The sequence below is a fragment of the Pocillopora verrucosa genome, chromosome 9 (assembly GCF_036669915.1).
Source record: "Pocillopora verrucosa isolate sample1 chromosome 9, ASM3666991v2, whole genome shotgun sequence".
NCBI lineage: Eukaryota > Metazoa > Cnidaria > Anthozoa > Scleractinia > Pocilloporidae > Pocillopora > Pocillopora verrucosa.
Window position 1 is genome coordinate 7,589,665 of NC_089320.1, and position 17,910 is coordinate 7,607,574.

At 38.3% G+C, this 17,910-nt stretch overlaps 1 protein-coding gene across 1 annotated transcript; it reads right to left on the reverse strand.

Moving 5' to 3' along the window:
• Position 1: 1 nt before the first annotated feature.
• On the reverse strand, positions 2-16,282 carry LOC136283340 (latent-transforming growth factor beta-binding protein 1-like). The gene is made up of 13 exons (XM_066171968.1): positions 16,168-16,282; positions 15,140-15,274; positions 14,152-14,289; positions 13,551-13,673; positions 13,190-13,306; positions 12,668-12,790; positions 11,473-11,589; positions 10,312-10,437; positions 9,746-9,871; positions 9,082-9,207; positions 7,751-7,888; positions 510-599; positions 2-276 (listed from the first exon to the last, which is right to left on the reverse strand). The coding sequence occupies exons 1-13, from the start codon at positions 16,280-16,282 to the stop codon at positions 2-4; spliced, it is 1,749 nt and encodes a 582-aa protein (XP_066028065.1).
• Positions 16,283-17,910: the final 1,628 nt, after the last annotated feature.

Genomic DNA, 17,910 nt, shown 5'->3' on the forward strand with positions numbered 1-17,910 from the left:
ACTAATTTAGTCTTATTTTTTTTTGTGGGACTGTTTTCCCGCCATAACTTGTCCATTCCTTTCTTCCACAGTAGCCCTGCAGTAATTCTCTTTCGGGTGCACCGTACATTACCAAAAGATGGTCTCCTTCCCGCGCCCTGAACTTCTTTTTTCGATGGATGGTCCCATCATCTATTATTCGGTAGGTTAACTGCTCTGGGACCGGGTCGACAGAAAGGATAGTTGGCTCGGCTAATGATTCTTCTTGTAATACAGTTGGTAGAGGCACGGGGTCACCTGAAGCAAAAAAAGAGCAATGTCTTAATAAACAACACCGATAAATACTTGTGTTCCTTGTCGAAGAACGGCTGCTTGGAATATTATTTGGGTTAAGCCCTTCCCCGATCGCAAAATAATGAAAAATAGAAAGACAATAGCTAATTTGGTTTTTTCAAAAAGGAAAAACAGTCTGCCATCAACTTAAGTCCGTAAGAATATTTGGTGTGAGGCTTGAAGTAATCAAGGTTTACCTGAGAAACTCTCGTTCATCGTTGATTGTAGTGATTCTCGTTCATCGGGCTGGCTGATGTTGCAAGGAGGCGGATACTCTGGAGAAAGATCTGCAAAGCAAAAATTAAAACCGCATTTTTATCGTAAAATCGTTTAGGGAAAAAAACGTTCAGGATAAGACTTGGGCTAGAAAGGTTAAGTTCTTGGTTAAGAATAAAATTATTTCAGGGACAGACAATGGACTTAAAATTTCCGTACCTTAAGCGAAGTCGGTTCTTGTGCTCTCGGCAGCGGGGACCTAGTCACTTAGGTTCGATGCCGCAAGAGAACATGCAACGCACAACCAATCTATTCTTCCTCTGATTATTGCCAAACAGTAGCTGGCTTGGTCGATACCAGTTTCGCAGATACAATGCTGTCAAAAGCCGCAATCGTCGCACTGAAGGGCTTGCTGGCGTGGTCGAATTTCATTTCCGCACTCGATACAGGGATGAAGGCTCATATGAAGGCGATATGACATAGGATTTCGGGCGACATGACTATGAATTTCGGGCAACATGACTCAGGTTTCGGGCGACGTGACTTCGGGCGAGATGACTTTCGGGCGACTTGACGGGTTACCTGTGGGTTATGTGTACGTTTATATACAGAAAATGGAGCTACGCTATTGGTGAGAATATGGTGACGAGAAAACAAGTATAAATTAGTTGAATGAAAATCGCTCGTTAAAACCGTGGGGATTAAGAGTGCCGATTTGAAAGCTTGAATTTTTGTTCTAGAGTTTAAAGTATGCTTGGACATTATACATGTTCCTCACAGTTTTCCTTAAGCTTCGCTCTCAGAAAACTGTCCGCGTCTCAGGTAAGATGATGACTGAGGACAAATGCCCCAAATGGAGGCTATTTTTTATTTATAGTTGATGTTTTGTGGCAAATTAAAAATATCATAATATTTTTCCATCAAAAGAACTTGTTTTCTAGGGTCCAGTGATGGTGACATTAAAGAGCTGATCTGAAATGATGCTCCTGAAAGCAGTGAAAAGTCAACAAAATTTGCTTTTAGCGCGTGATGCGAAAATTAATGGAAGGCCTCTGATAAAAAAAAAACCCCTTTCTGGCCTGCTATCATAACGGTTAATGGTAGAGATTTTTCACATTTTCCCGCGAAGCTTAAGTATATCCCATTATTTTAACATTTACAATGGATTTTCACTGAACTTTTGGGGTCCAAGATATATTCAATATTTGTCGGCCCTCAGAAGAGCTTTGCGCTTGTACACAACGCTATCAAAGCGTCCAGAACATATATGGGCTACTATCTCGCCGTAAGGCATTACTGAAAACGAATCAAATTACATAATTATAAACAGTCAAACTGTGTACAAACCTACGAAAGATAAATTTTATTATCTTTGACCCTTATTTAGCATGTTAGGAATGAGTGCCGTTGCCTGGCGGATGGCGCGCGCGCTTAAATAATTAGAGTGGTTTAGCAAGAGGACGGGAACGTCATTTCAGAACGGCTCGCGCAGCAAAAATGCCGAGAAGAAACTGGGTCGAGAACGCCGTCGCGTTGTGTTGAAAAGTGACTTAGCAGTCGTTTCAACGAACCGTCCACGTTATATTCGTTCTTGAATATCCTAACTTTGGCTCTTTAGGATCATTATCAGCTTTGAATTTTCGGTTTCATAGACCACTTGAAGGACAACAAAATTATCCTCTTTGAGAGTGTAACAAGCACAAACCGAGGATAGTTTACTACAGGTGAGCTGTTAATATGAATCCACTTGGGCGATTAAACTTTGAAATTATTTCATTCCAGTGAAGTCTCGAGTCTGCAGATTCATCTATCAAATTTTGAAGCCCACTAAATATTTTTTTCTATGATTTGTATCGCTGTCATTTCGTTTCGTGCTTCTAGATTTTAGCACTACTCGTTTTTCTTCATAATTTTGTAAAGTATAATTTGGAATTGAAATCGTTGCCGTTTTTTCCCTTGTTTACTGAATATTCTTCTCAGTCATGACAGTACGCCTATTTTAAGCACCACCTTCTTAGAGTTGCTATGTATTTTGAACGGAGTTATTAGGAATTATGGCGAAAACATGTAGAGATCAAGCGACCCAACGATGGAGTTGTTTACAATGAGTATCCCGTTTAACCATGGACGAATGAAATGTACTCAAACTAGTCACCAACGAAACGGTTAGACTGAGAAATCAGACTTCGTTCCTGTTTTATTTTTTTAACGAATAAATTCGTTCAAGACTGAATCAAATTAATAGATTTAGAAAGCCGTGCCGAAATCAAGTTGATTGTTATTTTCTTTCGTAGATGACTTTCTTGTCTAAGTTTTCACCGGCGCTGATCAAAACTAAAGACAAAAAAGTGCAAACCCGAGCTATTCTCAAATTTTTTTTTATCTCTGACTTCAATTCGCAGAACAATTTTTAATCACGGTTAAAACGATAATGACAACAAATAACACTGAATAATATAGCAGGTAGCCTTCGTGTTGTTTCATTTTGATAAACTTCAACATGAAGCAAGTTTAATTTATTGATGAATTAATTCATGGAAAAATTGACAGTACCCGTTCTTAGAGTTTTCATACATGGTTTAAGAAATGTATCAAAGAAAAGCCCTTATGTTGCTTAAAGCCACGCTCAATTACAAAAGGTAACTGAGCCCTAAAAAACTTAGATCGCTTGCTGACGATTGTGTTTCCTTTCGGGAATCCAGAATAAATGTAGCGGTAAATTTTCACAAATTCACCGAATAAGACAAAGAAAGGAATCTGGTTGTCCTGGAAATGAGTTCTGAAATCATTCCAAACAGCATTATCTCGGTTATAAGTGCACAATTAAGCAAATCCTAGGCGTTTTGATCACGACGGGAAAACCAGCGAAATGACGTCCTGAACTTGATGGGGAGAACGGCAACGCTAACACCGGAAGTCGAAATAAAGTCGTGTCCAGATTATCCGCGCGGTTTCCCGTTCTGAAATGACGTTTGCGTCCTCTTGCTAAACCACTCTATTGATAACGGTAATAAGACCGAGTGGAGTCCAATTCGGATAGGTAATCACAAGATTTCGTGCGCAATTTGGAATAAATAAGCACGAGAAAATATTTTTAAAGACTAACAAAATTGCACGAGCCCGTAGGCTCGTGGAATTTGCGGTCTTTGAAAAAATTAACAAGTGCTTGTTTATTCCAAATTGCACGAGAAAAATCATATGATTACGTGTTGATAATATACATGGGAAAATACGAAATGTCTTATCATAATTAAGCATAAGCAAAGCGCGCGCATCAAGTGCAAAAATAATTTATTTAACCGTGCGTTCGGTCAAAACAACCGCGTACGATCAAAACAAAAATATGCAATGATATCTTACATCTTTAAGGCGCAAAACAGTTCAGAGTCCGGCAAAATAGTTCAAGGAATTTTTCAGTCTGTGTCCGAATCACTTTCGATGAAATGAAATCGTCGTTTCTGAGGTTTAACCGCGTTTGGTTTTAATTTCGGCGTTGGATCGCTCGAGCAAAGTGTGAAGCTGGGTCTGCCCGTAATTTTCGATTTCCTTGGCAATTCCCTTCTCTAAACACCACTTTTTCCAAACCGACAACCAAAAAGCAGTGCTTTCTACAGTTTTTCTCGTTTTTCTGAGCGGTTTTTCAGCTTCGGTGGTGAAAGAAAACCTACTTAAAACGCCGGCCATTGTTTCGCTCGCCAATTTTCAAATTTTCAAATTTTGTTGCGACATCCAAGGCTCGCATTTAATTGGCTATCTGTGAGTTTCTTTGATTATTGACCAATTAGAATGTCTGATTTGTTACTTTCTTTGCTCTAAATTAACCCTCTCCTGCACTGAATTAACTCTCTTCTGCACTGAATTACCTGAAAACTGCATTTATCTTAACCAATCAGAACTGAGTAATTTTTCCATGTATATTATTAGGTCTGTAATCACATGAGTGATTAACAAAATCGGACGACCACGAAGGGGAGTCCGATTTGTCAATCACGAGTATGATTACAGACAGAATTGGACGACACGAAGTCCTATTACCAATTAATCATAACCATTACAATTTCCGAAAAAGAAAGAAACTAATAGATTTAGGAAAAACATTTCCAGAAGGGACAAAGTCTAAAGTAAAAAATTTGGAAATTTCCCAGTTTTTTTTTCAGGGTAAGTTGTTGTTGCCATGGTTATTGTGATCAATTCTGTGATTAGTGGATTAAGCTTAGTGGACTTAGTATGATTGGCTGCTTCAACAGTCCGATTACAGCCAACTGTCCGATTACAACTGTACAGAGTTAGTGAAATATCAAGCAGCTAATGCACCAATCCCATCAGAGGAAATTGTAATGGTTATGATTAACGCGGTCTTTCTTTAGCAAACTTGGCGGGAACTTGTCCTACAAAGTCCTCGAGCCATGAGAAGGAATCATACATAGGCTGCGATCAAAAGCTTGGTGGGTGAAGCAACAGTTAGAAAAAATACGGTCAAAAATGTTATGACAGGTGTATTTAACAATAATATGTCATGAAAGACTTTTCGGTTAATCTTTCAGGCCAGTTTCCTTTGGCTGTTCCAAAATTATTGTTTAAAAAGCTTTTTTCTAAGATTGTATTGTTGCCTTTCGATTTTCAGGCAAGCACTTGGTGGTCGGTTAATTTGATAGCATTATACAAAATCCTTCTGGTGCGTATTGTGATAGCCTTAGGCAACAAACCGCACCACTTCAAAGGGTTAGAAATTCTCATTGGTAAGTTAACACGGATTTCCTCTGCAATTTAATCATCTTAAAGCTAACCAATTATTGCTTCCCTTTTCGGAATTGATTCTGCATGGAAAATTGGGTTTCACTCATGAATAAGCATTGTACCGAGAAATTCGTCAGTTTGAAGCAGATATAGAGAAAATTACATGCACGCACGTAGATATGGAATTTCTCCTCGAGTGTTTAACTCGATAGCTCACGAGTGAGTGCAGCGAACGAGTGAGATGTCGCCGTGAGTTGAACACAAGAAGAGAAATTTCATATCCACAAGCAACCATGTGTTATTTTGTTTATCATTAAACAAAATAGCCCTTTACTGACTAGAAAAGTCAACTTTATTAATGAATGGAAATAAAAGGATCGACAATCCCTGAATAAAAATCGTAAAGTGCGTTAGCGCCAAGGCTCAAGATGAAAAAATGCGTCGAAAAACTACAGGAACAAACAATGAGCGTAATTTTTAATATAAAAAATTCTCAGTTGTTGGCTTGGTTCTTACCGATCGAAGAAATCTTTCAGGAACACGGCCAAAATCGGCCTGTGGCAAACCTTTCACTTGTCGATTTTCGTTCTCAGCTGCGAGAAATGCCATTACCAAAGTCACTGAATACGTAACTTTCGGTTTTTCTTTCCGTATTTTGGTTTTCTTCCCCTTCAGGAAAGTTTGAACGTCACTGTCTCTAAGCGATATAGAATTTTTCGGTGTTTTAGCAACCATATTTTGAAAAACTTCCGACAAACGACCTTGGATTATTGGGTAAAGGTTTCGCAGTTCATTCATCAACGTGGCGCGAAAGTGACGAGTCAGCAGATTAGCGTTTTCAAACACGCGTGAAAAAATACCACACTTTCTCAATCGTGTTTTTAAGGTTTTTCTTAGGGATGGAAATCCTTGCATAACACCGAAGTTTATAAAATAAATTAGGTTATCTTTATCATTAATAGACGCTGGTGAAGATGCTTTCACGAAATGACGTCATATAGCTAGTCCAGATTCTCCAACTAAAGAACCTGTTACAGGTTACAAATTTCACCTTTTAGCAATTTACCACACGTTTTGAAGGGGGAATTCCTTCTTTCAGAGGTTTTTCCCTTTTCATATTCTATTGCGGGAACAAATCTAGCCATTACGTAGATAGAAGGGAAAGGGAGAGAGTAATGCGCATGCGTGACTGCATGCATTTATTTGCACTATGAAACCTCGCAATACTTTTTAATGTTGAAAAGTAAAACAGCTAAGGAGGAAGCAAAGGAACTTGTTTATTTTTCTTAAGGCTTAGATTAACAAGTTTTTGGATTAGCAAGGTCCTTATTTATTGTCGCAAGGTTTAGTTATGAATTCGTGTAAGTTAAATGTTGTTTCCTGGGGTGACAATCTTAATGTTATCATTCTCAGAGCGCACTGAAGTTTCCATTTGAGATAAAAAGTACAGAACAGAGCCGAAAATTTTAAAGTTCTTTTTAAAGGCAGACCACGAGCCCCAGCAGGACCAGGGATCTCAGCAGCGCAGTTATGAAGCTTAAAACACGAGAATAGAATGAAAAGCCTGATGACCTCAGAAAATCTGCAGAAGTACGAGAAAAAAAGTTAGAATATGCCATATATATACAATACGGCAAAACTTACAACGCAATCAATTAATCACCAACTAGCACATGAAGTTTTCCTTAAATAGGTACGTATCTGCCGCCCCAAGCCTACAAGGCTAGTTTGTTTATAACAGATGATGGCTACAAAATGTCATTAATCTTTGGATACGTTAAGGTTATTGAATGGGCTACATCTTTATACAAACAAGGAGTGTATGCATAGTCAGATGGCAATTATCCTTAAGCTTTGTAGGTGTGGCTAACAAATTTCCATCTTGTCATAGTGGCTAGACTTGGTGTGAAAGCTTACAATTTACTTCTATAGCCATTAGGGTACAATACTATCTCATTTTATCCTATCCCATCCCTTCCATTCTATCCATCCCAATCTATCTCAATCAATGGTGTCTCATCCTATATTGCTCTCTTCTATCTCAACTCATCCCATTCTTCCTCATTCTATCCTATCTGTCGGAATATTCCATTCTATCTCAATCCAATCAGTGAAAAAATTGATGGTAAGTGATTATCTAATCCTCCTTGATAAAATGCCATTCAGGCAATGAAGGTGCGCCGGTGTATAGCTGGACCATAACAAGAATTCAGGTTATGACGAGACCAATTCATTTCTTACTTTTAGGAAATATTTGTGAAACGATAACAATGATTTGGTATGGATACTGATTGTGAATTCGCCAAGAAAGTTTTGCTCTTTGTTCGCATCACGCACGAAAGACCATCCCTTTTTAACGACGCCCATCCCAGTTCTTTCGAGACAAACATTGAATTAAGGACATGCAGTTTAACGGTCACACCTCGATCCAAACGACTGCAAGTTATACATAGCATTTATTTTGCAAGAGGTACAGAAAACTAACCTTTACATTCAAATTTAAGTCCTCTTTTGTCCAATACATATCCACTCTTACAGGTACAGTTGTAAAAACCTCGTGCATTGACACAAGTGGATGTATTTCCACATCTGTTTGACATCGGGTTTTCGCACTCGTTAACATCTGAAATTGGTTAGAGGTTAATTATACAATTCACAGAGGTCATTGGTTTGCACATTTAATGTAATATAAAAGATATGGTTAAGAAAAGGTCGAGAGAGAGGGAGGTAAAGAGGAAATAGAGAACACAGGGGCGCCACGTTAATGTTAGTTTGCACCTGTCATCGACATCAGTGCTTCCTCCATGAGATAGACATTTTAGACACTGGGTTTGAGCAGAGATAAGATGTCGAAAGCAAATAATCACACCTCTCTCAGCCTTAATGCCACAAAGACTGTCTACCCTCTACCCATGGTATGCTTTTTTTTACAGCAGCCGGAGGGGTATTCCTCTTTGACTTCAAAACAGTAAACGTCAAACATTTTCCTATTTTCCTCTTTAGATGGCATCAAAAAACTAAAACATGCAACTTTATGACCCAACGATGGATTAAATCCGTATGGGCACTTACATATGTAAGACCCAAAGGACTTATCACAGAAGGAGTTATCTGTAGTCCAGGAGGGAATACATTCCTTTGTCTCTGTCGATTTGGAAAACTAATGACATGTTATAATCGCGCAAAATTTGACTCAACAATTCAATGAACATGAGCAGGTGGGCTTCTTTTGAACCATTCCGCGATATCGCATAAGCTGTCCATTCTGACTTCATTTCTGCCGAGACCTTTACATTAAATGTGGAGAAGGAAAAGCCGACTTTACAAACTTTGTAAAATCAAGCCCAATTTTCCAGTTGTTACCGTGAACTAAGTTTCACAACTTATTCGAACTATTTATAATCAATATTTGATATAGAAAGCTTTTACTACTCTCACATGTCTTATTACCCGACGAAAGTTTAAAAAACTCTTTCCCATATATTTTCTGTAATGAGAGTACTAAAGTTGAAAGCCGAGCCACTATCGGACCTATTGCGCAAGTTAATTCGACTTTTCAGGCAGTTGAGTGAGGCTCTTTACACGCCGTGCCCTCTCTTTTCTTGAATGAGAGGTTACTGGTAATATTTTGTGGACTAAGTACGAGACTGAGGGATTCGTCCTCAGCTCTTTTTCCCGGAATCGATATCGATAGTGATAATTGTAAGATAGATATTAGTTGATATTAACATTAAATTGTGATATGCATGAACATCTTCACAAGTAGAAAGAGATCAATATTAACATGTTATTTACCAATTAAATGTGAAACATTACCTGAACAAGTTCCATCGGATTCTTGTCGATAACCGTCTTTACAGAGACATTCATAACCACTATTTCGGTTCGTACACCTTGAAAACTTAGGGCAATCGTATGTGTTTTCCTCACATTCGTCGATGTCTATATTCAACAAAAAGAACTTACATATAAATCTCCATGTCTTTCTGTTTTAGATTGAGTTGTCTTTGATGTAAATAACTAAATCGACGAGGAACCCTAAGAGAATATTTCCTACTTAACAAAAATGGGTCAATCTGTCCCTTTAATAGAGTGACAGGCAGTTAAGTTTCCCCTGAACTTGCTGAACTTTGCGGAAGAGAAGAACACCATAGGTCCCTCAGGAGAACCCCATATGACGCTGACAAGCAGACGGCTTTTATACTCTCTGGAATTCTACCATGAGGTCACAAGTGAAAGGATAATTACTGAATATTTAAAGCAAAGAAAGATCCTCGCTGGTGGACTGCGATTTTTGCAACTGCACAGAAGAAGGAAAAAAGATTCGGGGATCGACGGGATTCGAACTGATAGATCTGATTTTCACTTCCAGCTAAGTGAATAATTTGTATCTTTTATTGAGATTATGACGGCTTTCCTTTTCTAATCAAGAGTCGCATTTCTTTCTCCCACTCTTAACTTAATAGAATGACTATTTTACCTTCGCATTTTTCAGATGGAGGATTTCCGTGGTACCCGTTCTTACAGTTGCACAAGAATGATCCTTTGTTGTTCACACATTCCGCATTTTCACCACACGCCCTCTCAGTTTTACATTCGTTGATATCTTCAAGCAAAATTAGACATTTGAACAATAGGGTTAATAGAGTGACAAGCAGTTAAGTTTCCCCTAAACTTGCTGAACTTTGCGGAAGAGAAGAACACCATAGTTCCCTCAGGAGAACCCCATATGACGCTGACAAGCAGATGGCTTTTATCCTCCCTGGAGTTGTACCATGAGGTCACAAGTGAAAGGATAATTACTGAATATAAAAGCAAAGAAAGATCCTCGCAGGTGGACTGCGATTTTTGTAACTGCACAGAAGAAGCAGGAAAAAAAATCAGGGATCGACGGGGGTAAAAGCGATGGAAGTAAAAGTGGCGGATTTTCACCTCCAGCTAAGTAAATAATTTGTATCTATCATTGAGACTATGACAGCTTTCCTTTTCTAATCAAGAATCACATTTCTTTCTCCCACTCTTAACTTAAAAGATTGACCACTTTACCTTTGCATTTTTCAGATAGAGGATTTCTGTGGTACCCGTTCTTACAGTTGCACAAGAATGATCCCTTGTTGTTCACACATTCCTCATTTTCACCACACGCCCTCTCAGTTTTACATTCGTTGATATCTTCAAGCAAAATTAGACATTTGAACACGGTATGCAAATGAGACTACTTTGCCTTCGTTTGAAAGGGGTAAGTCTCATCAGAGACTGTGGTGCTGCGTCGCTGGAGTGTATTACAAGCAGCCCTTCGTCAATGCGAATAAAGGAATTGCGGGTTGTTTATGGTTTATAAATAAAAAAATCGAGCTATATCATTGATGGGAACCAACCAACGTGACAAACAAAAGAATAAACTTGCTGAATATTGAAAAGCGTTCATTGATACCGTGGGAGCGCTGATTTGAAAGATGAATTTCATTCTAGAGTTTCAGGGCTTTGCGATCCACTGCCAAGATGACGGACGGTCTGCAGGCTTCCATTTGCTGTTTAGAGTGATTTGGGAGATTATTCTCCGAAATTACTGAAATTTACATTATCAAATCATTTGATGAAACAAATTACTTTGCCTTTGCAATTGTCCTTTTCGGATTATAAGACCTTACTAAAAAGCTCTGACTGGAGAATTCGAGTATTACATTTCCTCCAAGAAAACTGAGCATAATCTCCGTCGATACACTTAAGTTGAGAACTGCTGCGGAGATTAAAAGTCTCGTGACACTTAACGTGTCGAATTAGTCCATGCCTCTCCCCTGAACAATGTTGAATTTTGTGCGATTTGAATGCTTTACCAAGACATGGTGACTCATTATTTTTACCAACGTTGTTAGAGGAGGAGGAAGTTCTGTGTACACGCCTTAATTGGCAAAAAGTAGACTTTTTAAAATATATTTGGTTATAGGATATGCTTTAAATAACTATGTAAAGGAGTTTTAGACTTATTGAGGCAAATCCTACACATTGTATCAATGAGTTTCAAACCGAAGGAGAGAAGATATATCTGGGTTGTTTTCCGTGTTCAGACTGCAGTGGTTCTTTTTCGCAATCTAGTGCTCATTATGAAAAGATATACAAATTTACAAAATTTTCTATATGATTGGGTGTACCATCATTAGAATGCCATGGATCAGAAAACACTAAATGCTGAACTTAATCAAATACCCGAACATGACGAGCCGTTTCCTTGGAATCCTTTCTTGCAAGTACATGAGTAACTTCCTTGAATGTTTTTACACTCTGCATCTTTATCGCATGTATCATTCTTGCATTCATCGATATCTAAAGAAAAAAAAATTTGGTTTGACTTTTGCCAGTTGAACAACATGTATATTACGATTTAGATTTACGCAAGGGCTCACTTAGATTTCTTTTAAATTGAATATATAACCCATAATTATGAAGTGTACTGTGCTGGACCCTTGAACCCTCAAGAACGACCAGCATCTAATTTCTCCAAGCAGTGTCACAACTAAATCAAACACTGAGATGAGAAAAGTAAAAGTATTCACCTTGCAAAAAGGCAGCTCTCTTTGTCAATAATTTAGGAAATGTATAGAGAACAAAAGGCTTAATTTCAAGATGCAAATAAACATTTGTTAATGGCAACAATATATGTGATCACACAAATGTAACAAGCAGAGTTTAAAGGGAATGTTTAATGGCATAATTTTGGTGATTAAAGTGAAGTTATTCATTCGGCCAATCCAAACCTATGGTAATTGCTTTGGATTGGCTTGGTATATGAATTTCATTGAGTTGGAGAAGAAAGGTTTGGGGTTACTCTCTTACCACAGGTTGTTCAACCTGTTTTTTTCTGCAGTCATGCGTTATCGATGTAATTATTTTATTCCTGAGTTCTAGCATTCTATTATCGGCACAACTAATTGGTAATTGAACTTCGCATGGTACAATTTAATAGTTATCGTGTTCCTTGTATCGTATCAGCCTCGCGCTACACGCTCAGCAAGTTTTGCAATCATTCGCCCGTTTATTTAACGAATTGTACTCCACTTAATCCTATAATCATTACTAATAGGATAGTGAACGTGCCATGCTTTCAATTGCAGCAGAGTGCACGTCATTTATTAGCTGAGTCATAGCGACCATCTGTTTTTTTTCCTGGAAAAAAAAGCAACTGTATTGTTTTTGTTTACTTAACCGATGAATTTTTCGATTCTCGAATTTCTCAAAGTTTTCATTAATTGGTTAGAGGACTTTGTTTTGTTCAATTCTATCTGATCATAGTCGTGTTTCCAAAATCGGGCTCCCGCTTGGCAGTGATCCGATTTTAAAAATCACTAGTTTGATCGCAAACCAACTTGGACTCCAAGTCTAAGTTAATTGTTTTAGTTCTTGCCTTCACAAATGTATTTTCCATCGCCGGAATATCCGCTGGCACAAGCACAGTCGTAGCTACCTCCAGTGTTCACACATTCTGAGTTCTCCACGCATTTAGCCCCTTGCTTGCATTCATTTATGTCTAGAGACAAAGGATGAATGTCATTATTCTACAATTACTCTATTTTACCATATCAGGGCATCGGAACTTGGTAAATATGCCACGAAGCTACATTGTAGAGCAGGGCAACGGACGGTGAGGGCAGGGCTATTTGAAGTCAAGTTCTGACGTAAACAGAGCCTGTTGTCGTTTTTACATTTGTTGTTGTTGAACTGATAACTTGCAAACAAGAGAGTGCTCTCTTGTTGAATGTCAGGGTTAAACGGAGAGAAAAAGTAGTCAGCTGGAGCCATTTAACCACTAGCTACGTGTAACGATTGAGCAGGTAGTGCACAAAAAAGAATTGCCATTTTCGAAGGAAATAACCTCCAACTCACTGTTCTCTCTGTTAAATAATGATGATAAAGACAATGTCCTTACCAACACAGATCTTGCCGTTGAAATGATAGCCTCCTTTGCAATCACACAGGTCAGTGCTATTGAAATCTTTACAAATTGCATTCTCTTTGCACGTGCCATTGGAGCAGCGAGGTAGTGCTAGTACGATAGAGAAATCCTGCTTAACTCAAATTCCATACGCTTGGAAAAACATTTCAGAATAAGCATTATCATCTAATTCAATGGAGCCTAAACAAATGTTGTTAAACGGTTTTAGATGTACAAAAATAAGCCTATAGCGGAAACCGTTGAAGAGATGTTGAATAGCCATGATGGTCGCTTAAGGGGCTAAATAACTGCGTTCATTTGAACCTCATAAAGAGTTAGTGACAGCTTTTCTTACGTAAGCAGGACTTGTAGCCATCTCCACCGAGTCCATGGGAACACGTGCATTTATAAGAACCAGGGGTGTTAGAACACGAGGCCTTCACGTGACAAGAGGTTTTTATTGCGCATTCATCGATATCTAGAGAAAAAATAATAAAAGCGATAAGCTTACAAGGGTGACAGACGCAACAGTAGATTTCTATCACAGAAATATGTATATATATATATATATACATATATAAACAGAGGGATGGTAAGTGATTATCTAATCCGGCCTCCTTGATAAAATGCCATTCAAGCAATGAAGGTGCGCCGGTGTATAGCTGGACAATAACAAGAATTCAGGTTATGACGAGACCAATTCATTTTTTACTTTTAGGAAATATTTGTGAAACGATAACAATGATTTGATATAGATACTGATTGTGCATTCACCAAGAAAGTTCTGCTCTTTGTTCGCATCACGCACGAAAGACCATCCCTTTTTAACGACGCTCATCCCAGTTCTTTCGAGACAAACATTGAATTAAGGACATGCAATTTAACGGTCACACCTCGATCCAAACGACTGCAAGTTATACATAGCATTTATTTTGCAAGAGGTACAGAAAACTAACCTTTACATTCAAATTTAAGTCCTCTTTTGTCCAATACATATCCACTCTTACAGGTACAGTTGTAAAAACCTCGTGCATTGACACAAGTGGATGTATTTCCACATCTGTTTGACATCGGGTTTTCGCACTCGTTAACATCTGAAATTGGTTAGAGGTTAATTATACAATTCACAGAGGTCATTGGTTTGCACATTTAATGTAATATAAAAGATATGGTTAAGAAAAGGTCGAGAGAGAGGGAGGTAAAGAGGAGATAGAGAACACAGGGGCGCCACGTTAATGTTAGTTTGCACCTGTCATCGACATCAGTGCTTCCTCCATGAGATAGACATTTTAGACACTGGATTTGAGCAGAGATAAGATGTCGAAAGCAAATAATCACACCTCTCTCAGCCTTAATGCCACAAAGACTGTCTACCCTCTACCCATGGTATGCTTTTTTTTACAGCAGCCGGAGGGGTATTCGTCTCTGGCTTCAAAACGGAGTAAACTTCAAACATTTTTCTATTTTTTTTTTCATATGGCTTAAAAAAAACTAAAACGTGCAACTTTATGACCCAACAATAGACTAAATCCGTACGGGCACTTATATATGTAAGACCCAAAGGACTTATAACAGAAGGGGTTATCTGCATCACAGGGGGGGGAATACATTCCTTTATTTCTGTCGATTTGGAGAATCAAGGGCATGTTAAAATCGTGCAATAATGAAGTATGGCAAAATTTGACTCAACAGTTCAATGAACATGAGCAGGTGGGATACCTTTGAACCATTCCGCGACATTAGATAAGCTGTCAATTCTGACTTTACAGCCTTTATACCACAAAGACTGTCTACTCTCTACCCACGATACGTTTTTTTTTTTTTTTTTTAACAGCAGCCCGAGGGGTATTCCTATTTGACTTCAAATATGAGTCAACGTCAGAAATGTTTCTATTTCCTTCTTTAGATGGCATCGAAAAACCTAAACACGCAGTTTCGTCATACCTTCACAATGAAGAAGAGTTCCATTTTGACCAAACGATGGATTAAATCCGTATGGGCACTTACATACGTAAGACTCAAAGGACTTATCACAGAAGGAGTTATCTGCATCACAGGGGGGGATACATTCCTTTATCTCTGTCGATTCGGAAAACCAAGGACATGTTAAAATCGTGCAATAATGAAGTATGGCAAAATTTGACTCAACATTTCAATGAACGTGAGCAGGTGGGCTTCTTTTGAACCATTCCGCGATATCTGAAAAGTTTTCAATTCTGACTTCACAGCTGCCGAGACCTTTTCATTTAATATGGAGCAAAAAAACCTGACTTTACAAACTTTGCAAAATCAAGCCCAATTTTACAGTTTTTAATGTGAACTGAGCTTTACGAGGAGGTTCGAACTGGTTCTAATAGGCATTTGATATAGAAATAATCTTTTTCTATTCTTACGTGTCTTATTACCCGAGGAAAGTTTAAAAAACTCTTTCTCATATACTTTCTGCAATGAGAATAATAACACAGAACCAGAAAAAAGTTGAAGTGCCGAGCCACTATCGGACCTATTGCGCAAGTTAATTCGACTTTTAACGATAGGCTTACAAGGGTGACAGACGCAACACTAGATTTCTATCACAGAATTATATATATACATAAACAGAGGGATGGTAAGTGATTATCTAATCCGGCCTCCTTGATAAAATGCCATTCAAGCAATGAAGGTGCGCCGGTGTATAGCTGGACCATAACAAGAATTCAGGTTATGAAGAGACCAATTCATTTCTTACTTTTAGGAAATATTTGTGAAACGATAACAATGATTTGGTATGGATACTGATTATGAATTCGTCAAGAAAGTTTTGCTCTTTGTTCGCATTACGCACGAAAGACCATCCCTTTTTAACGACGCCCATCCCAGTTCTTTCGAGACAAACATTGAATTAAGGACATGCAATTTAACGGTCACACCTCGATCCAAACGACTGCAAGTTATACATAGCATTTATTTTGCAAGAGGTACAGAAAACTAACCTTTACATTCAAATTTAAGTCCTCTTTTGTCCAATTCATATCCATTCCTACAGGTACAGTTGTAAAAACCACGTGCATTGACACAAGTGGATGTATTTCCACATATGTTTGACATCGGGTTTTCGCACTCGTTTACATCTGAAATTGGTTAGAGGTTAATTATACATTTCGCAGAGGTCATTGGTCCGCACATTCAATGTAATACAAAAGATATGGTTAAGAAAAGGTCGAGAGAGAGGGAGGTAAAGAGGAGATAGAGAACACAGGGGCGCCACGTTAATGTTAGTTTGCACCTGTCGTCGATATCAGTGCTTCCTCCATGAGATAGACATCTTAGACACTGGGTTTGAGCAGAGATAAGATGTTGAAAGCAAATAATCACACCTCTCTCAGCCTTAATGCCACAAAGACTGTCTACCTTCTACCCGTGGTATGCTTTTTTTTTTTTACAGCAGCCGGAGGGGTATTCGTCTCTGACTTCAAAACAGAGTAGACGTCAAACATTTTTCTATTTTTCTTTACATGGCATCAAAAAACTAAAACATGCAACTTAATGACCCAACGATGGATTAAATCCGTATGGGCACTTACATATGTAAGACTAAAAGGACTTATCACATCACACTTATCTGCATCACAGGGGGGGGAATACATTCCTTTATTTCTGTCGATTTGGAAAACCAAGGGCATGTTAAAATCGTGCAATAATGAAGTATGGCAAAATTTGACTCAACAGTTCAATAAACATGAGCAGATGGGCTTCCTTTGAACCATTCCGCGACATCAGATAAGCTGTCAATATATGAGTGAACGTCAGAAATGTTTCTATTTTTTTCTTTAGATGGCATCGAAAAACCTGAACATGCAGTTTCGTCATACCTTCACAATGAAGAAGAGTTCCATTTTGACTAAACGATGGATTAAATCCGTATGGGCACTTACATACGTAAGACTCAAAGGACTTATCACAGAAGGAGTTATCTGCATCACAGGGGGGAATACATTCCTTTATCTCTGTCGATTCGGAAAACCAAGGACATGTTAAAATCGTGCAATAATGAAGTATGGCAAAATTTGACTCAACATTTCAATGAATGTGAGCAGGTGGGCTTCTTTTGAACCATTCCGCGATATCTGATAAGCTTTCAATTCTGACTTCACATCTGCCGAAACCTTTTCATTTAATATGGAGCAAAATAACCTGACTTTACAAACTTTGCAAAATCAAGCCCAATTTTACAGTTTTTACCGTGAACTAAGCTTTACAAGGAGGGTCGAACTGGTTTTACTAAATATTTGATATAGAAAGAAGCTTTTTCCATTCTTACGTGTCTTATTTTCCGAGGAAAGTTTAAAAAACTCTTTCCCACATATTTTCTGTAATGAGAATACTAACACAGAACCAGAAAAAAGTTGAAGTGCCGAGCCAATATCGGACCTATTGCGCAAGCTAATTCGACTTTTCGGGCATTTGAGTAATGCTCGTTACACGCCGTGCCCTCATTTTTCTTGAATGAGAGGCTACTGGGGATATTTTGTGGATTAAGTACGAGACTTAGGGATTCGTCTTTAGCCCTTTTTCCCCGGAATCGATATTGATAATGATGATTGTAAGAAGAGGAGAATACCATAGGTCTCTTACAAGACTGAGAACCCTATTTGACACTGACAAGCAGACGGCTTTTATCCTCCCTGGATTTGTACCATGAGGTCACAAGTGAAAGGATAATTACTAAATATTAA

Coding starts and splice junctions, on each gene's coding strand:
- LOC136283340 (XM_066171968.1), bottom strand. CDS start 16,282: ATGTCAAACATATGTGGAAATACATCCACTTGTGTCAATGCACGTGGT. Junction 13,674..14,151: donor ACTTAAATTTGAATGTAAAG/GTTAGTTTTCTG, acceptor TTTTTTCTCTAG/ATATCGATGAATGCGCAATA. Junction 9,872..10,311: donor TCTATCTGAAAAATGCAAAG/GTAAAGTGGTCA, acceptor TTTTGCTTGAAG/ATATCAACGAATGTAAAACT.